This window comes from Eucyclogobius newberryi, unplaced genomic scaffold (genome assembly GCF_026437365.1).
Source record: "Eucyclogobius newberryi isolate DKJ021-1_F unplaced genomic scaffold, fEucNew1.0.hap1 SCAF_18, whole genome shotgun sequence".
NCBI classification, from domain to species: Eukaryota; Metazoa; Chordata; class Actinopteri; order Gobiiformes; family Gobiidae; genus Eucyclogobius; species Eucyclogobius newberryi.
Genome location: NW_027315812.1, coordinates 9,197,285 through 9,220,785, shown reverse-complemented (window position 1 = coordinate 9,220,785; position 23,501 = coordinate 9,197,285). Strand labels below are relative to the sequence as shown.

The window sequence follows — 23,501 nt, the reverse complement described above, 5'->3', positions numbered from 1 at the left end:
AAAAACCGGGCCAGTGCGTTACACTTACACTGTGCCAAGTGTAACGCCGCTCTCGGCCACTAGGGCAAAGTCTGGGTCTGAGTGTTTTTCTGCCATTTGCCTGTGTTTGCGAGAAAAAACACAATATCCTTCATCTGAATACAGTCGCCCCACGAATAAACCACTTTTCAGACCAGCAGATTCAACAGTTGTCGGCAGGTTCATAATCTCTGTACTGATATTGCCAAGAAGTATTTTGAGTACAGCCTGGTGACCCTCCGGTTACACAGTGCACCTTTAAAAGAATAATACAGGTTTTTTCGGCGATTTGAGAACTCAAGCAACTGTTCGCATGCGCAGCTGCTACACGTGCTTTTGTTTATGAGCGCAACGGATCGCATCATCTCTCGTTTCTGCAGATTTCCGTCTCTTCTGAGCTCGTCTTTCTCTGTCGTCATTTTGTCCTGTAACTGAAGGAACTCGCTACACACGCCGGCATATCAACCACGCATGCACAAACGAGGAAACGTGCTGCTACCCTGGGTACGAGGTAGAACGAGGCTGCAGGTGTGCTGTAGGATGAAAGGGATGATTGACATGTGGGAGGACTAATCGACTGTCCACGCCACCAGGAAATGAGACTCAGATTTGGCGCCAAAAAATCCTCCATGATTCTTTTAAGTTTGACCCACAGTTTGTTGTTTTGCCCTCTGCTGAGTATAAGTGGGCACAGTTTGGTCTCTAAATGTATCTGGGCAAATGCAAAGAAAAGTAAAGCTGCTGTTTGGAGATTCTGACTGACAGACAGAAGATTTAGACAATTCCTTGAAAAAAAATCTAATTAAAAGTAGTTTTAGTAAAGTAACACTGAGTAACTGTCTGTATTATGCACGTCACCTGTGATAATGGACATGAACCAGACTTCTGCATATTCTTCATGGAGATAGTGACGTTTCATGCCATACTGTGGACTATTACAGCCAAAGGAACAACATTTCCATGGAAACAAGGAGGAGCAAGCTCTGTGGAGTAAGTCAGGTCTGTGGAGATGCAAGCGCGCTCACACTGTAAGAACACAAGCGTTTCGTGCAGTAAAACATCAAAAATGCAAGTTTGAGGAACACATTTACGTAAATAGATATGTTAAAGATGTCTCCATGGAGATGGTATTGCCTGGAATGTTCCGCAGTGTAGCATTAGCATACCGTCCTTCTAACATTTGTTTCCTTTTAGCTGTTTTTATGACTCAAATGTATCTTGAAAGTCATGCCTCTCCACAGATCTGACCTTTCACTTGGCCATGGAGATGGTATTCCCTGGAATGTTCCGCAGTGTAGCATTAGACCGTCCTTCTAACGTTACATTTTAGCTGTTTGTATGACTCTTGACTATCTTGAAAGTCATGCCTCTCCACAGATCTGACCTTTCGCTTGAACATGGACATATATAACATCAGTTAGTAAATGACTGTCCTTGGTGTCCATCTTCAGGTCAGGAGGAGAGCGGCGACTCGGAGCTGTGCGATGACTTCACGGACCTGAACCTGTCCCACTGCTTCATGGGGACGTTGCTTTACGTGCGCCTCCTTCTCTACACGCGCTCCAACGCCCACTGCGGGCGCGAGCTCCTCCACCACGGCCCCTGGCACCAGCCACTGTTCGACCCAGCGCGCCCCACGGCCTTCGTCGTGCACGGATACAGGCCCACGGGAGCGCCCCCTATCTGGATCGACCGGCTGGTGCAGCAGCTGTTGGCGCGCGACGACGTGAATGTGATCGTGGTGGACTGGAACAAAGGCGCGGCGAACCTCAACTACTTCACCGCCGTCACCTACACCAGAGAAGCGGCGCAGAACCTGACCCAGTTCATCCTCAACATGCAGGTCGGTTAAAGGGGCACTGCGGAACTTTATTTTATTATTATTATTTATTTTTAATTTAATTTTTTAATTCATTTTTATTCATTTTTATTCATTTTTATTCATTTGTATTTAATTTAATTTAATTTAATTTAATTTTAATTTTAATTTTAATTTTAATTTTAATTTTAATTTTAATTTTCATTTAATTTTCATTTAATTTTCATTTAATTTTCATTTAATTTTCATTTATTTTCATTTATATTCATTTATTTTCATTTATTTTCATTGTAACTATTTATTTATTTACTTACATATTTACATTGACTGAATATTTAACTTAATTAAACTTAATTAAAACCTTGACTAACATGATGTGCGTTAATTAGTGCTACAAATTAAGTAGTGTTTATCATGATTAGACTTTATAAATTAGTCGGTAGAACAAGTGTCTTAATACAGCAGCGTTTTGATTTAAAGTAAGAAAATGCATGTGTTTATCTTACTTTAAAGGAGAAAATGTCATGCTTTTTTCAGGTGCTCATATTGATGGTCATATTAATCTTACGGCGTAAAGTCCTTTTATATAACAACAATCACATCTTTGGAGTTGAATAATGGCACTTTCTGAAGCTATAGGGGAAAAATAATTCCACTTTTGTGTAATTTTTGCTGACAGAGAAGTCGTTGAACTATTTACAGTGATAAGAACCATAAAATCCGCAAATGTGACTGATGAAACGTCTCACGTGTGTCGCTTCAGGAGGAGGGCACGTCTCTGGACAATATCCACCTGATCGGGGTCAGTCTGGGGGCTCATCTCGCCGGGTTTGTGGGGGCGCAGCTGAAAGGAAAGATCGGGCGCATCACAGGTAAAAACGCTGACCGAACGGACTGTGACGGGACAGATTATTCACCTGAAACTGTCTCGATCGTTCAGGTCTGGACCCGGCCGGACCCATGTTCACCAGCGCCAGCCCCGACGAGAGACTGGATCCCAGCGACGCCCAGTTTGTGGACGTCCTGCACACGGACATGGACTGTGAGTGCAGCCACAGAGCAACACCAGCAATACAACTGATCGTCTTCATTTTGTCAACTAAAGTGTCGTAGTCAGGTCTAGTGTTTTTGTCAGTGTTGTAAGTGCTATAAAACTAAGTAAAAAGTAATTGTAGCGACTATCGTATTCACGCACCTTTTTTTCATAGTTTAGGCCGGGGTGCGACTTATACTTATATTTCTACTTATATACTTTATACTATGCTGTGACAAATGTGATATTGTTTTTTATCTTCACACTTGCAACTGCATTTCATACTCCAGTGTAACTTATATATGTTTTTTCATCTCTATTATGCATTTTTTGGCTGGTGCGACTCATACTCCGGTGCGACTTATAGTCCGGAAAATACGGTAAAATGAAAGTGAATGACATACATTTCCATCGACTAAATGTTTAAATTTATGTTGATGTTACCTATTGGTATTTTGTAGAATAATAAAGCGAGACATAAACATAGTAATTTCACTCAAACTAATTTCAAATGTCTTGTCGTAATTAACACTGTAAATGCTGAATAGTTTGGAGAAATGAGAAACCTTTGAAACTTCTGTCCAATAGAGAGACATTAGACTCAGGGGAAAGTTATGGGACAGGACTCCGAGCTCCAACACCAGACTGGAGTGTACAGTTCAAAGCACTCTGAAGCAACTGTTAAAAGTGGCTTCCCAGGGGCCACAGATGAAACAATACTGATGTCTGAGAGGGCCCTGAGGCAATAACATAGCATACGTACAGTATATACAGCACAGAGAAGCAGAGATCCAAAACCAGCTTTTGACGAAGCAGTGGATATTTTGGTGCTTTTTATTTTCTGGTTTTTTTATGGCTTCTTTGGTTGCTTTTGGTTTTTTTTTGGGAGGCTTTTTGATGGGTTATTTTGGGGAATTTTTTGTGAATTCTTTTTTGTGGATTATTTTGTGGATTTTTTGTGTAGATTTTTTTGTGTTGCTTTTTGGTGCTTTTTTAGTGGCTTCTTCTTTTGACAGTTAAACCAACATATTACGTGCATATTTGAATCTTGTGTAAAAAAAAAATTGAACCCTGAGTAGATTAAATATCAAACTATATGACTGAAAGGGGGAGATCCCAGACTGAATTCACCAGAAAAGCCACCAAAAAAGGACATCTTTATTCTTGTGTTTAATCCGAGTATTTGTGTTTCTTCAGCGTTTGGATTGCGAGGAGCTCATGGTCATATCGACTTTTACGCTAACGGAGGAGCCGACCAACCAGGATGTCCCAAAACCATCTTTGCAGGTATTTAGATATTATAATCACTATTATGACTTTTAGTTTAATATATGAATAACACTCACTTTGGTGGTCGCCAAAGTTACAGGGGGGAACTTTTCTCTGGCCTTTCAACAGAGTCATTATTGTTTATTCATGTGTATATACAATATACTTTGACATTGACAATTTTCTATGACAAGATTTGGGATGTAACTAAGTCAATTCTGTGACTCATTATCAGTTCTCGTTATTCTGTGGCATAAAGTAGTTTAAAAAATCAACCAAACTATCAAAATAATTGTATTTAGATCATCGTAATCATAATTGTGTTTAGCATTTGCATTATACACACAAAATACCTTTTTATAACCATATAACAAAGACAGGGGCATTATTAAATTTCACAAACATTTTCAAATACACTTCTCTCACTAGCAGCCTTCACTCACCACATTATCACGTTTGTTTGGTTAAAAATGTATTTACAAAGTCTCAATGCACAATAGAAATAATCGTTTGACCATTAAATGAATCATTAGTTGCTGCCTTAGTTGATAATAGTTACACATCATCGTTTATCGTGATATTTTCTGTTGTGATTTATTGCAGTTCATAAATGGGATTATACTGATGCTCAAAGTTGATTGTCACTAATTGATAAAGCCACAACCCATTTTATTTCCTCTTTGACCTCAGGAAAGTCCTATTTCGTGTGCGACCACCAGAGGGCGATGTTCCTGTATCTCTGCGCCCTGAACCAGACCTGCTCCATCACCGCGTTTCCCTGTTCGTCCTACAGCGACTTCCTCCAGGCCAACTGTCTCCACTGTGAGGCCTTCAGACCCGCCCCCTGCCCCAAACTAGGTAAACAACAATAACAACAACAACAAAGTTTAGGTTTAGTTTGAGTCTGCTGTCAGTAGCTGCGCGCTTCAAAGTTGAGATGCTGCACTTTCTGGACCACCCCCTAATGACATCACAAGGTGGAACAGAACATTTTAACATCAGTAGAATTGGATGGCCTGAAAAATGATGACCTAAAATGTGTGAACAAAACAAAACAAGCCAGTTTTTGTGAGGACATTTCCTTGTTTGAACTCAATTTAATTTGAATTGTGTCTTTACAGTCAGTAAGTGGCAGTAGTTAAAGCCATAAACAAAAGGAAATTGGCCTTTAGTTATTTATTAAAGTAAGTATCAGTAAATTATTATTATTTAATTTCTTTATTTGTTCAATTATTTTATTGGCATTGGGTGGATCACAGCAGAAATGACCTGGAGTGAGATGGTTTGACCTTTGGGGGTCAGTCACATTTTGACCTTAGGCATTATAGCAAATTTCTGGAGTTTTCTCTGTTGTTGGCGCATTAATATTTGTAAATGTGGTGTTGTCGGTGCATACTCCGCTCCCTTTACAGGATTTAACACCTCTTCTGTCCCGTTGTGTGTGCAGTGTATGACTTGAGCCCGTGGAGAGACGCCCTGCTCCGAATGGGACAAACCAAAGTGTTCTTCAGCACCTCGTCCACTCTGCCCTACAGAAGTCAGTACCAGCTCTTCTCTCTCTTAACACTGAGTTTAACTGTGATGTTTTCCCCTGACTGTGGTGTTTGGTTCTGTCCAGAGCTGAGTTACAGAGTGGACCTGGTCACGTGGAACCAGTACCTGCGATGGGGCGTGGTCTACATCCGGCTGCACAGCGGCAGGAGCGTCACCGAGGCCAGAGTCGACCAGTGAGTCACCACTTTAAACAGTTACACTTCCTGCTCCAGCTCGACCGCATTATCCTCTTTCGGATTTGGTCGTCCCGTAAAACCATTTAAGCACCTGTCCCTCGTCCCACTTACTGAGATAATGTCACATCTTTTCAGTTACATTTACATAGACATAGACAACGTACGGAGTCCACCAAGTGCTGTTAAGGGCTCCTGAAGTGTGCTTAATGTGAATCCGTTTATTTAGGCCACATACATTAAAATGAATGAAATCTCAAACTGTCATCACTGCGGCCGGTTTACGTCCAACTGTTCAGGCCTGAAAACCTTTAGCATGTTTCTGACACTTGGACCTTCATGTGGAGCTGGATCTGTCCCTTTAAGCCGCTCCCAGGCCCAGTGCCAGGGGCCACTTCCCCCGTCCCCCCCGAGGCTGGCACCTGTCCTGACTCTTGCACCTGTCCTGACTCCTGCACCTGTCCTGACTCCTGCACCTGTCCTGACTCCTGTGCCATTGCCACCATCATGACTCTAGTGAACAAATGCACGAATATATTCACACACTATTATCAGGCGATCAAACAAACGTAGCATTTCCACCAAACACTCAGTAAGTCTGGCCCCCGTCTGGCCCTCGTCTGGCCCCACATTGCCCTCGTCTGGCCCCGTCCTGCAATGGTTGAGTGACGGTTTGTCTTTTGGTTCTTTCAGTAAACTGCTACGTTTTGAGCAGTTCACCTCCACTCGACTTCTGGCCCAGTTCGACGACGACATTTCCACGGTTCAGAAAATCTCGATGAGGATCAACACCGGGAACGTAATCGGGCCTCGGTACAAGATCCGACTCGTGAGGGTCCGATTCACGCCGCTGGACCAACCGGAGAGGCGAGTCCCAGACCAGACACCCTGGTTTAGTTTAGTCCTGGTTTAGATCTGCTTTAGTTTAGTCCTGGTTTAGATCTGCTTTAGTTTAGCCCTGGTTTAGAGCTGCTTTAGTTTAGAGCTGCTTTAGTTTAGTCCTGGTTTAGAGCTGCTTTAGTTTAGAGCTGCTTTAGTTTAGTCCTGGTTTAGAGCTGCTTTAGTTTAGAGCTGCTTTAGTTTAGTCCTGGTTTAGATCTGCTTTAGTTTAGCCCTGGTTTAGAGCTGCTTTAGTTTAGAGCTGCTTTAGTTTAGTCCTGGTTTAGAGCTGCTTTAGTTTAGTCCTGGTTTAGATCTGCTTTAGTTTAGTCCTGGTTTAGATCTGCTTTAGTTTAGCCCTGGTTTAGAGCTGCTTTAGTTTAGAGCTTCTTTAGTTTAGTCCTGGTTTAGAGCTGCTTTAGTTTAGAGCTGCTTTAGTTTAGTCCTAGTTTAGAGCTGCTTTAGTTTAGAGCTGCTTTAGTTTAGTCCTGGTTTAGAGCTGCTTTAGTTTAGTCCTGGTTTAGATCTGCTTTAGTTTAGCCCTGGTTTAGAGCTGCTTTAGTTTAGAGCTGCTTTAGTTTAGTCCTGGTTTAGATCTGCTTTAGTTTAGCCCTGGTTTAGAGCTGCTTTAGTTTAGAGCTGCTTTAGTTTAGTCCTGGTTTAGAGCTGCTTTAGTTTAGAGCTGCTTTAGTTTAGTCCTAGTTTAGAGCTTCTTTAGTTTAGAGCTGCTTTAGTTTAGTCCTGGTTTAGAGCTGCTTTAGTTTAGTCCTGGTTTAGAGCTGCTTTAGTTTAGCCCTGGTTTAGAGCTGCTTTAGTTTAGAGCTGCTTTAGTTTAGTCCTGGTTTAGAGCTGCTTTAGTTTAGAGCTGCTTTAGTTTAGTCCTGGTTTAGATCTGCTTTAGTTTAGCCCTGGTTTAGAGCTGCTTTAGTTTAGAGCTGCTTTAGTTTAGTCCTGGTTTAGAGCTGCTTTAGTTTAGAGCTGCTTTAGTTTAGTCCTGGTTTAGATCTCCTTTAGTTTAGCCCTGGTTTAGAGCTGCTTTAGTTTAGAGCTGCTTTAGTTTAGTCCTGGTTTAGAGCTGCTTTAGTTTAGAGCTGCTTTAGTTTAGTCCTGGTTTAGATCTGCTTTAGTTTAGCCCTAGTTTAGAGCTGCTTTAGTTTAGAGCTGCTTTAGTTTAGTCCTGGTTTAGAGCTGCTTTAGTTTAGTCCTGGTTTAGATCTGCTTTAGTTTAGCCCTGGTTTAGAGCTGCTTTAGTTTAGAGCTGCTTTAGTTTAGAGCTGCTTTAGTTTAGTCCTGGTTTAGAGCTGCTTTAGTTTAGAGCTGCTTTAGTTTAGTCCTAGTTTAGAGCTTCTTTAGTTTAGAGCTGCTTTAGTTTAGAGCTGCTTTAGTTTAGTCCTGGTTTAGAGCTGCTTTAGTTTAGTCCTGGTTTAGAGCTGCTTTAGTTTAGCCCTGGTTTAGAGCTGCTTTAGTTTAGAGCTGCTTTAGTTTAGTCCTAGTTTAGATCTGCTTTAGTTTAGCCCTGGTTTAGAGCTGCTTTAGTTTAGAGCTGCTTTAGTTTAGCCCTGGTTTAGAGCTGCTTTAGTTTAGAGCTGCTTTAGTTTAGTCCTGGTTTAGAGCTGCTTTAGTTTAGAGCTGCTTTAGTTTAGTCCTAGTTTAGAGCTGCTTTAGTTTAGAGCTGCTTTAGTTTAGTCCTGGTTTAGAACTGCTTTAGTTTAGTCCTGGTTTAGATCTGCTTTAGTTTAGCCTTGGTTTAGAGCTGCTTTAATTTAGAGCTGCTTTAGTTTAGTCCTGGTTTAGAGCTGCTTTAGTTTAGTCCTGGTTTAGAGCTGCTTTAGTTTAGAGCCGCTTTAGTTTAGTCCTGGTTTAGAGCTGCTTTAGTTTAGAGCCGCTTTAGTTTAGTCCTGGTTTAGAGCTGCTTTAGTTTAGTCCTGGTTTAGAGCTGCTTTAGTTTAGTCCTGGTTTAGATCTGCTTTAGTTTAGCCCTGGTTTAGAGCTGCTTTAGTTTAGAGCTGCTTTAGTTTAGAGCTGCTTTAGTTTAGTCCTGGTTTAGAGCTGCTTTAGTTTAGAGCTGCTTTAGTTTAGTCCTAGTTTAGAGCTTCTTTAGTTTAGAGCTGCTTTAGTTTAGTCCTGGTTTAGAGCTGCTTTAGTTTAGTCCTGGTTTAGAGCTGCTTTAGTTTAGCCCTGGTTTAGAGCTGCTTTAGTTTAGAGCTGCTTTAGTTTAGTCCTAGTTTAGATCTGCTTTAGTTTAGCCCTGGTTTAGAGCTGCTTTAGTTTAGAGCTGCTTTAGTTTAGCCCTGGTTTAGAGCTGCTTTAGTTTAGAGCTGCTTTAGTTTAGTCCTGGTTTAGAGCTGCTTTAGTTTAGAGCTGCTTTAGTTTAGTCCTAGTTTAGAGCTGCTTTAGTTTAGAGCTGCTTTAGTTTAGTCCTGGTTTAGAGCTGCTTTAGTTTAGTCCTGGTTTAGATCTGCTTTAGTTTAGCCCTGGTTTAGAGCTGCTTTAATTTAGAGCTGCTTTAGTTTAGTCCTGGTTTAGAGCTGCTTTAGTTTAGTCCTGGTTTAGAGCTGCTTTAGTTTAGAGCCGCTTTAGTTTAGTCCTGGTTTAGAGCTGCTTTAGTTTAGCCCTGGTTTAGAGCTGCTTTAGTTTAGAGCTGCTTTAGTTTAGTCCTGGTTTAGAGCTGCTTTAGTTTAGTCCTGGTTTAGAGCTGCTTTAGTTTAGAGCTGCTTTAGTTTAGTCCTAGTTTAGAGCTTCTTTAGTTTAGAGCTGCTTTAGTTTAGTCCTGGTTTAGAGCTGCTTTAGTTTAGCCCTGGTTTAGAGCTGCTTTAGTTTAGAGCTGCTTTAGTTTAGTCCTAGTTTAGATCTGCTTTAGTTTAGAGCTGCTTTAGTTTAGTCCTAGTTTAGATCTGCTTTAGTTTAGCCCTGGTTTAGAGCTGCTTTAGTTTAGAGCTGCTTTAGTTTAGCCCTGGTTTAGAGCTGCTTTAGTTTAGAGCTGCTTTAGTTTAGTCCTAGTTTAGATCTGCTTTAGTTTAGAGCTGCTTTAGTTTAGAGCTGCTTTAGTTTAGTCCTGGTTTAGAGCTGCTTTAGTTTAGAGCTGATTTAGTTTAGTCCTGGTTTAGAGCTGCTTTAGTTTAGTCCTGGTTTAGATCTGCTTTAGTTTAGTCCTGGTTTAGATCTGCTTTAGTTTAGCCCTGGTTTAGAGCTGCTTTAGTTTAGAGCTGCTTTAGTTTAGTCCTGGTTTAGAGCTGCTTTAGTTTAGTCCTGGTTTAGATCTGCTTTAGTTTAGTCCTGGTTTAGATCTGCTTTAGTTTAGCCCTGGTTTAGAGCTGCTTTAGTTTAGATCTGCTTTAGTTTAGTCCTGGTTTAGATCTGCTTTAGTTTAGCCCTGGTTTAGAGCTGCTTTAGTTTAGAGCTGCTTTAGTTTAGTCCTGGTTTAGAGCTGCTTTAGTTTAGTCCTGGTTTAGATCTGCTTTAGTTTAGCCCTGGTTTAGAGCTGCTTTAGTTTAGCCCTGGTTTGGTTTATGTAATGAATGTTGTGAATATGATTTTCAGGCCGGTGATGTGCAGGTTCGACATCTTTATGGAAGAAAACATGGAGGTGTCGTTTCGACCTTTGCCCTGCAACACAAACTGAGCCTAAGAAGATAAAGTACAATCACTCTAGAATTATTGATGTGCCTTTCAGCTCTAAAGACTCCACTTCCCATGATGCTTTGAGGTAGCGGCCAGTTTTCCAATCGTTTCATTTACATAATGAATTTGAAGTGTGAAGTTTAGAGACGGATGAAATCAACAGAGCGACTTTGTATTGAGCGTTGTATATTGTCTTTTGTATTTTTGGAAATAAAATGGTACAATTTTTAAAGTTTTTCTGTGGTTTTCAATGTATTGTCAAAGAAAAGGTTGATATTTCACTATCAAACTTCACTTTTATTTTTTTAATCTCAAAACAATGCTTTTTTTAAGGGTGACAAATATGATAAATGTAGTAAAACAAAACTTGAGACGAGAATTTTAAATCTTGTTAAATTTGTTTTGAAAATCTAAAAAATAAAATAATTAACACATAAGAACGCCCTCTAGTGGACATACATGCTTTTACATGACATTTCACATTTAAAACTGGTCAGGAAAAGGATCATCTTCATAATAGAAATAAATAACAAGCCACATTCAGAACGTACATTATTTCTTTATTACGAGAAATGCGGAACATGAACATAAAAATATTTGAAGTTTGAAATTATACAAATAAAACTGATAGTGTCACATTTTGAAGCGTCACCAGTTTGGACCTGTGAAAAACACAAGCACAAGGACACTTTAGGAGTATTTATATTCAACAGTTTAATCTACAAACACTTATACTACTAATAGTAATACAGTAATACTAAAAAAAAAAAAAATGATTCCAAAAATATTTTAAAAATACTAATACTAAAAATAATACTAATAATTAAAAAATGCAAACACTAAAAACTAATACTAAAAAAACTAATATTAAAAATACTAAAAATACAAAAAAATACTACTACTTTATACTAATATACTAATAATTTATAATATAATCTATATTTGACACTTTTAATAAATAGTGATTACTTTGCTAAAGCTGGAATTATTAACATTCTACAGTTTTTTAAAAGGTAAATGAACATATTGTGAATCTTTTACGGTGAATTTTCAGATACAATTTAAAATCAGAACCTTTACCTCCATTGTTGTTGTCGTTGTCGTTGTTGTTGTTGATGTGGCCGCTGTTGTTATGGCGATAGTTTGGTCGCCTCATTTGTCGGTTGTTCCTGCGAAACGGAGCGTTTGAGCGGAGAGGCCCCCCTCTCCTCGGACCCTGCTGGAGGGAAAGACTCACAGTTCTGATATAGATCCAGTTCCACCATGTGCTTCACAGGATGGATTCTGTTCAGATGAGACTCTAGTGTCGATGCTGCGACAGTCGATGGTATTTCAAGTGAAGATGCAGTTAGTTCCTCACCATTGGTTCTTCTCGTCCCCCGTCCGGCTCGTCAGCCCAGTTTAACGTCTCTGCTTCGCCCGCGACGTCATGGTTACGGATGAACATCGGCTCACTGCAGGAAGAGGACGGGTTCAATAAAAAGGGATCAGGTGGATTCATTATACAACCTTTAAGATCGTCTGTTTTCACAATGACTTTAAAGGCTGAAAGTGTAACAAAGAGAAACACGTGGTTCATTTGTGCAGCTCAGGAGCAAAAAGATGAAAGATACAAATACCAGAAACTGAGAAAAAGAACAAACTTGGGCAGAATCAACAGCAATTTGAGGTCAAAGTTATATAAGGTATATTCCGTTCTCAAAGGTATAAGAGAGGAAAGGTCTTCTGCATTTGAAAGACGCCTGTTACAAATGAGTGGTTGAATTTGAACAGAATTAACAAATGTTTATTTTGGTTTACGGTATATTTAGAAAAACACACATGTCTCCACTGTACTGGTCGCTCGCTTATGTCTCCCACCGAGAACTTCAAAGACACTCAAACATTTAGGCATAAAATCCTGTGTTCTGAACCCAGAATTATAATTTTCTCCTACAAATCTTTATTTCCTAAATCAATTAATGTCTTATTTAGTATGAATTAACTTTAACTGGTCACAGAGATCATTAGTTTTATTCCACAAACAGACACAATAGTTTTTACTTTACTTGATTCAAAATGAAGCATACTTCAGAGGTTATAGCAACTATTTCTGTATTTAAAAGATGAAATACCCACAGGAGGTCCTTGTTCACTAGACACAGAACTGTCCATAGATCACAGAGCCAGCTGTGTTCATTATTCTTATTCTTTATTGTAGTTTAATTATTGGAACTAAGTATGATTTACATGCATCTCCTCAGAAAGCCCAGACAGTTGTAGTGGATCATGAAGAGACTTTGACTTTTCACACTTCCATCCTCACTAGTCTCACCTGTTGTGCACTGGAGGGGCCAGTGGGGGGCGCTGTGGCCGAGTCTGACCCGCGATCGTGACCTTTACCCCGTCGAGCCGCTCCTGGCGCCGCTTCTCAAGGTCGTGACGTAGATCATCGGGGTCACGCACCATCGGAGACCCCAGCAGCTACAGAGAGAGCCACAGACAGAGCCACAGACGTGTTCAAGTACAATTAAGGCGCTCTCGAGGGTCTGAAAGACCCCCAGACAGTAGAACACTCCCCCTCCTTCCACAACATGAACGTGTGCGTTTTATGTTTAACACATAAATAGTAACAAAAATAAGATGTTTTTAACCTGTGGGAGCAGCACGAGGGTTCAGAGCGTTTGAAGAGGGTGCACTCTAAAATACATTTCATTAACATTTGTTTTTTTAAAACATACATTTCATATGCCTGTATTTTTAGTTTACTATTAGGTATTAAAAATACTCTTCTCAGATCATTTACACAGGGTTTGTACATTTCCCCCCCCCCCAAAAAAAAAATTAAGCACTTTTCAAGTAATTTCCAGTATTTTAGGGGCTTTTAGAAAGAGGCTATAAGTCAGGGTTAAATGTAAGTACAAGTTAGTTTTTCTCTCACACATTGGGCTTTTATCTATGAGATGTTACAAATCAGGTCTTCACAGATAAACAGAGGCATGTTTGCATAAGAATAAAGGCGTGTGCTGTATCAGACTCAGACTCCTGCACGTTAAAGCATTTTACAGTAGTTTTACCTGAAGCGGGCCCTGACTCATGAAAAGTGGGTCGTCACTGTCCATGTTGGAGTTGACTTTTAACCTGTAAAACACAAGAAACAAGTCATCAATAAAGAGTCCAAGCTCAACCATGACATAAAAGTATCATCTGTATAACTGACTAGGAATCAAATCAAAAACAGTTCATATTTTATAGATATATATATATATATATATATATATATATAAAGTTGTGTACCGGTTGGCGCTGAACCTCTCGCTCAGGGTGAGCTCGTGCAGCTCGTCGGCCTCGTATCCGCCTCTTTGCGGCGCCGAGAATCGCTCGTCCAGCGTGACGCGGTCGCCTCCGAAATACAGCTCTGAAACGCACACAAATATGACAAATATATTCAACACAAACGGTCGGTTCACGGCATCTAAACACCAGAATAGGTGAACCGATGTTTTTGTTTTGTAGTTGAATAAAACGAGCCAGAACTTATAACAAATGTCTGGTATTTTTAAGTACGAGCCCAAATGTTGAAGCTCATTATTATTTATGAGTTAATTATCTTCATGTCTAGCCAATCACATCACTGAATGAATGGAATAATACATTACCGTATTTTCCGCAATATAAAAAGGCACTTCGAGGTTAGTAAGCACAACCAGAATTAATCCATATACAAGACGCACTGGATTATAAGGCGTTTTTAGAGAAAATGAAGGGCTTTTTAGTGCGCCTTATAGTGCGGGTAATACGGCAAAGCTCAAACACAAGCCTTTAGAGCTCATTTTCATCCGAAACGTGGCGGTATCGCGGCCCGCGCCGGCGTTACCTTTGACCAGGTGCGTCAGCATGATGATCTCTTGGGCGAACGTCCCGGTGTGCTGCACGGCGTTCTCCCGGTTCGCCCCCAGATTCTCCGCCGTGGACAGGAAGTCGAGCCGCTGGCGGCCGACGTGCACCAGGTCGAGCGAGAGCTGCCTGTCCGCCGAGTAGAGCATCGCGCTGCACACGGAGCCAACGTGTCAACACAAACACCAGAGCAAGGCGTCTATTCATGTTTTTAGCGCAACGTTTTGGGACTATGCAGCGTTAAAAAGATGGAATATTTTTCAGTTTGAATTATGAATTGCAATGGCAACTATGATCATTTTTCGTCACTCTGAAAACCATGGATAAATAAGCCTTGATGTTCACCCGTGAACAGTTTATTAAAACATATTAGTTCAATATCGTTAGCTTAAATGTTGCAGAACAATTATAAAGTAGCATTTATGTTTTGGCGTCGGTTTTAGCATGTTAGCGTAATTAGCCTTAGCATTTAGCAAATACTGCATCTCTAGAAACCATGTCATTTTAGCTGGGAAAACTACATTTAAAAAGTATTTCGTCTTCAGAGAACGAGCCACATTTACATGGCTAAATTGTAAATCAAAAATGTAAGAAAATGGCTTACCGCTAATACCGGACTTACCTTTGCGACCAAACGTTTCAAAAGTCTAACGATCCTACACAGATCCTACTCGATCCTACACAGATCCTACTCGATCCTACACAAATCCTACTCGATCCTACTCTAAACTAGACCTTGGCTCGCTAGAAAGGCATTGTTTATGTGGCTAAAAGTGGCTCCAACTTGAGGCGACGTGCTCCGTGGGTGGAAGATGATGTGACTTTTCGGGTTCAGATCTCGATTTGGCTCGTGTGGCTTTAACATCCACAAATTCCACGTTATTCTCGCGCTCGAGGTGGTGGTCCTTGTTCCAACTGCACTTTTGGTCAACATCTTCAAGATCCAGTTTGTCTTTTTAGCAACTCAGTTTCGTAGCTTCTTTGAAATCATTCCCACCCCGAGCTGCAGTCGCGGGTTTGTCCTCGCGTTAGTGGTTCAGATTCGTCATGATCGAACATCTTTGGTGGAGGGCGATGTGTAATCCCTCACTCGTCCACTCGGAGCGCTCCGTCGTAGAAAAGATTCGGCTGTGGTCATCAGTGTCCAGATGACAACAACTGAATCTCCTTCTACGATCTTTGGTGGACACGGTCTTCATTTTTTTTATAATATGGCAGTTTTGCAGCTGAAGCGTTGTACAAACCATCCATTAGGTCCATTTGTCTCTGTGACAGAGGGAAGCTTTCATTTTCTTGGTCATGTGATTGTTTCAGAAGATTCTTGGTTCTTGGATACTCTTCTGTCTTCACTAGTTTAATTTTGGCTGCACATGCTCAGATTGCTGTGTGACGTTTCATAGATGTGACGCTTTGAGATTCCGGCTTATACTTCATATTCCAGACTGAAATGAGCTTGAATTCACAACAGTCCCAATCTGTAAAAAGGTAAATGTGTTTTTCGGTTATTCTTCTTCCATTGTACACCGTTCTGTACAGGGGAAAACAAAGTGGCACACATTTGGCCATGGCACGTCAGACATGTTGACAGTGACTAAACATGAGCGAGTTCCATTTGTTTGTTCTTGGTGTGGACGGCATGAGAAGATTATTTGTATCTCGATTAATCTTCAAATCAGTGAAATCAAGTTCACTGTTTGTTTTCTTGGCTTCGTCTGGAATTGGTCTCCAACACTTTGCTGCTAAAACTAATTCAGCATCGGTTCTTTAAATGGTTTGATCGATGGGGGATTTCTCAGGCTCTGGAATCATCTCCACAATAATATTCACTTGTATTTATCCTGTGCAGCGTCATGTGCTCCAACATGTCAGGACCTTTAGCGGCTGTGGACTTTTCCAGGTTCTTGTTCTTGGTTTTTGTTTCTCGAGTTCTTCAGTCCAGATTGATTGGCTCCAAATACAAAATTGAATGTTTTTAAAGAGAAAACTGAAAATGATATCCATGGGTTTCAGATGAAATACAGACTTGTGCTGCCCAGTGGTGGAGTGGTTAAGGCACAGCACACGTACGCTCTTCTCTTATCCACATTTCACACTCGGCTTTCCTGTCTAATAAAGCTTAAATATAACAGTACGTCAGACATGAGTGACTTCATGTTTGCACATATGCACTGTTTTAAGAGTGAAAGTTTTTTTCCTTGGTCCTTGATGAGCACCTGTCAACAACTACCTAAAACTTCAGCCTCACAAAAAGATCTTCCGGTGCACTCGCCTATGCTTTTTGGTCAGAAGTCCTCAAAATGGCACCTTTGAAACTGAAAATCATGAACGCCATGGGCGTGTTGCTCATCTAAATGTGCATTCCAAAGAATTTATTAATCCAGAATCCATCGTACTTCCATTTGTAAAATGACGACCAGGACAGCAAAAATAGTGTCCAATTAATGCTTTTTATACGGATCAAAGTAAAGAAATCTTCCTTGAATGTTTGTAATATTTGTGACTTTCTGTTCTGAGTAGATTGTGTTTGCTGCAAGCTTGGCCGGGTCTCTTGAGAAGATTCTTGGTTAAAAGGAATAATGGAGGATTTTTCGTCGACGCACACAACAGCCTCGCTGCTACTTGTGTGTTTGTTTAGTACCGTGACGGATCGCATCGCATCTCTCGTCTCCGTAGATTTCCGTCTCTTCTGAGTCAACTCGAACCGTCTTTCTCCGTCTTAATTTTGTCTTGTACTCTGAGGGAACTATATTATGATAGATCCATGCGCTTAGACACAGGGAAACGTGCTGCTCTCCAGGGGATGAGCAGACGAGGCTGCAGGTGAGCGGCAGGTGCATCCTATGATTGACATGTGAATGAACTACTCGGCTGTCCACGCCACGAGGAAAGACTCAGATTTGGCGCCAAAAAAATCCTCCATTATTCCTTTAAATAAAAGTATAGATAAAATTAAACGTAGAAAGCCTTGTACCTCTGAACACGTTGGCTGCAAAACGCGGTGAATAGAAAAATACTAAACTGATGACATCTGTTACTGTGGCTTCTTCCAATCTTGTATTTTCAGATCTTTGAACATACCGCAGTACTAAAAATGATGACATCGCAGAGCCTGTTATTTCCACGTACAAGTTGAACTGGTTCCGTTTCTGGTGTGGTTCTGTGTGTTGCATTTTCAGCTGCATCTTGAAAGATTCCTCAGCCTTTTTGTCACACGTTAAAGAAACAGGCATAAAAAAATCCTGCAGCTTCAAGCAGATCATTGGCCCATTTAAAAAAGGATGGGGACATTTTAATGAGGTCGAATCAGAAAAAAAAACTTCAAGACCGATCTCAGGGACATGGGTTTCCATCTGGGTCCTTCTGGAACTTCCAGTAAACTTCATTCTTTGTCTCAACAGTGCTTCACTTTCCAATTGTATTGAATTTCAGGTACAATTTAAAGAAAATAACTGGTGAAAATGTTGCCAAACAGGTTCAGTCCTTGAGATGGAGGTGGAACATGCTTTACAGCACTTCTGGCCTGTGAAATGGTGCTCATACGGCCATTTCTGGGACCATCTTAATCACTAACTTCCATTTCCTTTGTTTGGTTTCTTGAATACACAGTCAGGCCACTTGTCCATGCTCAGAATTGAGACAAAAAAACATCTCTTCAGTGAGTTTAATCATTAGATTTGGGGAGATTTGCACTTTTCTCTCTCTCTTTAGAGCATCTCTGTTGCTCACGGCTATCTCCATGCCGAATGCCGATTTACGCTCATCCTCTGCAGCTCGACATCGTTGTTGGAGCTGTAACATCTATGCTTTCTTCGGGATTCCTCTTTTTCGATCATTTCGTCATAAAGCATCTTCAACCACGTTAGACATCACATTCGTATGGACTTTAACAAAATCTTCTTAGGTACCAACAAGATGTTCACTCCTAAATGTTTTAGAAGATTCCGCTCCAAATTTCCATGGGAACAATAATGTCCTAGATTTAGAAGCCACTCTACGATCTTTCCTCATTGCTGCTTCTCTGACATCTCCACAGCTCAAATCTAACTTAACCTGCCCATGACCTACCTGTTCTTGTTCACCGGTCGACTCATGTCCACTTTGATGGTCAGCGTTTCCTTGGTTACGACCATCATGTTGGGCTTGGGTTCGTTGCGTCCTCGCGTCTCCTGCGGACGTCGTTGCATTTCCAAATCTTGCCTCTGAAGCTTCATGTCTCTTCCGTCTCCTCGTCTCGCGTCGGCGCTCGCTCCGTCGTCTCTCCACGCCTGCTCCGGTTCCCTGTCGTCCCAGCAACGCTTGGGCTCGTCGTAAAACTCCTCCATGAACGGACTCCTTTGCGGTTCGCACGGAGCGTTCTCCCTTTGTTGCTTCGGGAGGTTGTTAGGCGCCCCTCGTCCTCTTCCTCGATGATTAAAACCAGCTCTTTGATTGAGACCGCAGCCCCTGTTGGCTGGCCTTCCTCTGTTTGCTGCCCGGTCAGTGTATTGAGCAAAACTTAGTCCTTCGTGGGCAATCGGACTCCTGCTCGCTTCCTGATAGCCGTCGTGATTGCGGTTCTCCACAAAATAGCCGCCTCTCTTGTCTTCTTTGCTCAGAGATCTGGAGTTCCCGGGTTTCGGGGGAAAGTCTTGCTCGCGGCTGCGGCTGAACTGCTCCCGTCGAGGGGGCGGCATGACTTCCGTTGGGTCGTTTGGGTTTTGTTTGAAATCGAGCGGCCCGCGAGTGTTTCTGTCATACTCGTCCCTGTGCCCGTGTGGTTTCTGCCACCCGTACCTGTGTTGGCACAAGAGGAGGCGAATGGTTCAAAACAAGAAAAACAAGAAAAAGAACAGAAGTGATTTACAATTGTGTGTTCAGATTTAAAATGGCTCTAGATACATGGCCCAACACCAGACTGCGTTACAGCAAATGGTTCATAAATTAAAAGTTATGACATGTTTTGCCACAGCAAATTAGTTGCAGTGATTTGACAAAAACTTTCCTCAACCGACCTCATTCCTGTAGCAGCCTCATGTATTTTAGAGTTTGTGTGTGTTGGTTGATTTGATTGGTCAGGGGTTGTGGGTTGATGGTGGGAGGGTGTGGTTAGGTTCTTAATGCACTTTGTTACACATGATAAAGTTTGATTTGGTTTAGGCATTTTGGGACTTGCCAAAAATTATAAAAACATGAACTTTGGGCAACAGTTGAACTGCCCACCATCTGGTTCAGGTTGAATGCTTTACAACTGTGCCACTACTGCAGTTAAATGTTTTCATGGGAGACTTGACTTGGTCCCCCACCTGGTGTCAGGCCATTGTTTTATGAATTATTTAATGTCAGAGATGGATTTAAGCCATGGTCATGTTTGTGAGAATTAGTCGCTGAGACAAAGCTACCATCAGGTGGATGTGAATGGAAAGGAAACTTTTCCACCATTATGAGCTTTGAGATCACTGCTACATTTGACATAGTCTGCACTTGCCAGTGCACTGTGCCTTGAATCCATACCTCTGAACATGAATCTGCTTTAAGTCTGGTAGGTTCAATAAGGAGAGGTTTTAAGAAGGTGGAAAGCAAGCCACTACAACCTAAATGACAGAATTAAAAGCAGACAGAGTAGAGAGAGGGATGATTTGAAAGGTAAGATTCCTCTGTGTTTCCTTGATTTCTCGTGTGTTGTTGGTGATTTACCCAAATTCAAGGGAGTCATCCGTGTCCCTGTTCCTGTTTAAATCTGGGTGGTCTTGGCCTGAGATCCAGGTGTTAGTGTGGGTGGGAGTCCTCCGCCTCTGCTGCCCTGTGCCTCGCCCTCTCTGCCAGTTTCCCTCTTGTTTTATCGGACTCCTGTCCCTAAACCTTTCCCTAGACTCTCTTTCAGGCCCGACTTGCCTCCACCCATGGTCCCTTTGTGCGTAATTCCGGTTGTGCTCTGGTTGTGGCGGTCCTCTCCGATCTTCATATCGCCCATGCTTTTCTCTATACGTCTCCCTGTGTTTTGGCCCATCATTTCGTCTCTCGAAATGTGCCAGTTCGCGATGAGGTGAGGGCTTTCTCCTGTGATGGGCTTCCTCTGAATGCTGCATGTGTTGTTGGTAATGTGGATGTCTTCTTTCTGGATAATCCTCTCCTTCCCAATAAACGCGGTCTCCTCGGCCCATAGGCATCCTGTCCTGAGCCGCGATCTTTTGGGCTTCGAAATGTGGTTCTTCCCACGGAAAACCTCTGAAAGCAAGATACAAACATCAGTGAAAATGCACCTCAAAACATGTTCAAACAAAAAAGCAGCAGCACACATCCGGTCCAAGTATAAATGACTACTTTAAATGATTGTATTTATAAGTGACCATGTTAATAACTGCTACAAAACCACTATTACAACAGTTGTAATGCAGTAAAAACAGTTGTCATGGAGATTTGATAAGAGACAAACCTGTAACTGGGAGAGTGTGACCTTTGCCGTGACATTTCACACCTTTAAAAACAAAGAAACACACATTTAAAGTGAGTCAGTTAAAAAAACATTTGGAATAAGAAATGTAATTTAAACCTCTAAACATTGGAATTTGAAATGGTTGTTTATTTTTGACATAAAGACTTAAAATAGTGTAACGAGCGGTGCGTGAAAAAGTTGCGAGAAACAGGTTTGCTCGTGTAGGCTGTAGATGACAATCTTAACAGTCAGTAACAGGGTTTTTTCACCAACTCACTAACTTCTCTGTCCTACAACCGAGACCACCACCACAAAACTTCCCGACAACCACTGCAGCAAAGTTAGAACGCTACACAGCCCTCATTGAGCGTGATTAGCTGTCCCCAGTAATCCAACCGTCCACCACAAAGTCTTTCAAATGCGAGGGGAGTCTCCGCTGTCTCCGATGCTCACGCGGTAGCTCACCACTGGAAGGCCGAGGGGTAAGGTAGTCCAAAGGTAGTCACATCAGACTTCTGACTCTGGAGGAGAACCAAAAACAAGGTCCACCGGGGTCCGTAGCTCGTGGACAAACATCAGTGCAGCAGCAGTACACCGCGTTGACTCTTGAACAGCCCACAGGACCATGGGAAGGTGACAGTCCCAGTCCCTCTGTCGATTGCCGGTGAGGATGGCAAGCTGTGTGGCAAGCGTTCGGTTAAAGCATTCAACTGACCTGTCACTTTGTGGGTGCAATGGGGTGCTCCTGGTTCTCTTCACTCCCAGTCGCCGACACACCTCCTGGAACACCATCGCTTCAAAGTTCCGCCCTTGCTCACTATGGAGTTCCTCTGGCCCTAGATCCGTCAAAATCTGCAGCGCCCGTCCTTCCAGGGCGAGCGCGACATGTCCAGCGATCTCCTCAGCCGACCAGCCGTGAATCTGTGCCGCGAGCTGGACCTGAAGCAGGTACGCGTCGGTAGACTCCTCCCGGTTGTAGCGGGGAAGCGCGATCGCGGGTTGGGGACGATGGTGAAGCGGCTCCTCGGGTCTGAGGTCTAGTCCTCTGGGTCTCACGGACACAACGGCGTCATCCTGGCGCTCCACCTGTCCGCGCGCCTCCAGCTCCACGGCGTAGGGGCGCTCATCTTCCCGTCCGAGGTAAGCCGGTCTGAGAGTACTCGCACGCGGTTCCTCCCGCCGCCGCCGCTGAACAGGACTGGCTCCATCTGGAAGATCAAAGCCAGCATCCTGGGGCTCGCGCCTCTGAAGCGCCCCGTTGTCTTCTTCCTCCATTACGGCCTCAAAGAGGCCGGAGATTAAGGAGTTGATTTGTTGAAATAAAGTCATCATGAATCCCACTTCTGACACAAACGAAACGAGCAGCGCGGGAAAAAGTCTTGAGAAACACGTTTGCTCGCGTTGGGCTTTAATGTTTTGACGTCACAAACACCTCCGTCCTACAGCCGAGACCACCCCCACAAAACTTCCCGACAACCACTACGGCACAGTCAGCACGCTGCAATAGTTTGCATTTACGCATGTTAACTAATGCAAAGGTTATAGTTCACTTCATGTTGGCTCCAGTTGCCTCCTCTGTGATTCAATATTAAAAAACAACCTGCTAAAAGGAGTTTCATATTGAATATTTGTGACGCTTTTATTGCTGTCCTCCATTGCGAGAGGTCAGAGGTCATTTCGTGTTCTCGAACGTAAATATGATTCCTTAGTTCCATTCGTGCATGAATGATTCAACAGGAGAACACAGTGCCATCTGTTCATTTACACAATTACCAGAACACACAGTGCGGATTCCTGCTGCTTTCCAATTAGTCCTACTGTCACAATAACTACATGTTTTAAGTAATCATCTGGCCAAATGTTTTAAAATACCGCTGAAAATAATAATCATAATTCAGTTTACAACTGGGTTACAGTCCATTTTGCAGGCGGCGCAGTCTTTTTGGTTATGCTAACTTAGCCTAGCTGCTAACTTTTACAAGATGTGAAGGCTTCAGTTTAGTTCCACCAAACAAATAATGCAGATACACCACGCATTAGATAGATTACAACCGGAGACACGTGCAGGCACACCCGATGTTCATCAAATGTGCATTTTAAGGCGTGTGTGTGTTGATATATCTCTAGGTTACATTGTTGATTAGCTCACATGCTAGCATCATGGCTAGCAGCGCACGCAGTTCCTTACCTCCGTCCGGGAAAGCGGCATGCGTCTCCTTCACTAAAATAAAGCTAACTAACCAGAATGTCCCAAATCTAAAGCAATAAATGCATAAAAGTTGCACCCGCGAACCAAATCCAACCAAAAAGTAGTTTAAATATCTTTGCTTTTCTGTAAAACTCTCCAAACGTGGTCGCGCTGCTTGAAATAGCCTTTTCTTCTGCTTCTTCTTCTTCTGGTGGAGTTAGATCGCAGTTGGCGGACATTTAAAAACGTGCATTACCGCCACCACCTGGAACTTGTAGTACTCCACCTGGAACTTGTAGTACTCCATCTGGAACTTGTAGTACTTCATCTGGAACTTGTAGTACTCCATCTGGAACTTGTAGTACTTCATCTGGAACTTGTAGTACTCCATCTGGAACTTGTAGTACTTCATCTGGAACTTGTATACTCCATCTGGAACTTGTATTACTTCATCTGGAACTTGTAGTACTTCATCTGGAACTTGTATTACTTCATCTGGAACTTGTAGTGCTTCATCTGGAACTTGTATTACTTCATCTGGAACTTGTAGCGCTTCATCTGGAACTTGTATTACTTCATCTGGAACTTGTATTACTCCATCTAGAACTTGTAGTACCTTGTCTGGAACTTGTAGTACTTTATCTGGAACTTGTATACGT

The 23,501-nt window shown here is 42.1% G+C and overlaps 2 protein-coding genes across 2 annotated transcripts in view; one reads left to right on the top strand and one right to left on the bottom strand.

Moving 5' to 3' along the window:
• lipib (lipase, member Ib) overlaps positions 1–10,368 on the top strand; it is a 10,879-nt gene extending 511 nt beyond the window's left edge. Inside the window, exons 2-10 of the mRNA XM_072451300.1 lie at positions 1,470–1,861; positions 2,601–2,709; positions 2,778–2,879; positions 4,068–4,157; positions 4,830–4,997; positions 5,587–5,676; positions 5,758–5,866; positions 6,560–6,733; positions 10,286–10,368. Coding sequence (XP_072307401.1) covers positions 1,470–1,861; positions 2,601–2,709; positions 2,778–2,879; positions 4,068–4,157; positions 4,830–4,997; positions 5,587–5,676; positions 5,758–5,866; positions 6,560–6,733; positions 10,286–10,367 — 1,316 coding nt within the window. The 3' untranslated portion in view covers position 10,368. The remainder of the gene's footprint in view (positions 1–1,469; positions 1,862–2,600; positions 2,710–2,777; positions 2,880–4,067; positions 4,158–4,829; positions 4,998–5,586; positions 5,677–5,757; positions 5,867–6,559; positions 6,734–10,285) is intronic.
• A 571-nt stretch (positions 10,369–10,939) lies between these two features.
• Positions 10,940–23,000, bottom strand: LOC140364377 (uncharacterized). Its single transcript, XM_072450483.1, has 11 exons — positions 22,843–23,000; positions 20,655–20,696; positions 19,916–20,446; positions 18,308–19,015; positions 14,223–14,395; positions 13,643–13,763; positions 13,423–13,486; positions 12,681–12,829; positions 11,727–11,820; positions 11,447–11,585; positions 10,940–11,028 (listed from the first exon to the last, which is right to left on the bottom strand). Exons 2-11 carry the CDS (start codon positions 20,687–20,689, stop codon positions 11,015–11,017), a joined length of 2,028 nt encoding a protein of 675 aa, XP_072306584.1. The 5' UTR covers positions 20,690–20,696; positions 22,843–23,000; the 3' UTR covers positions 10,940–11,014.
• Positions 23,001–23,501: the final 501 nt, after the last annotated feature.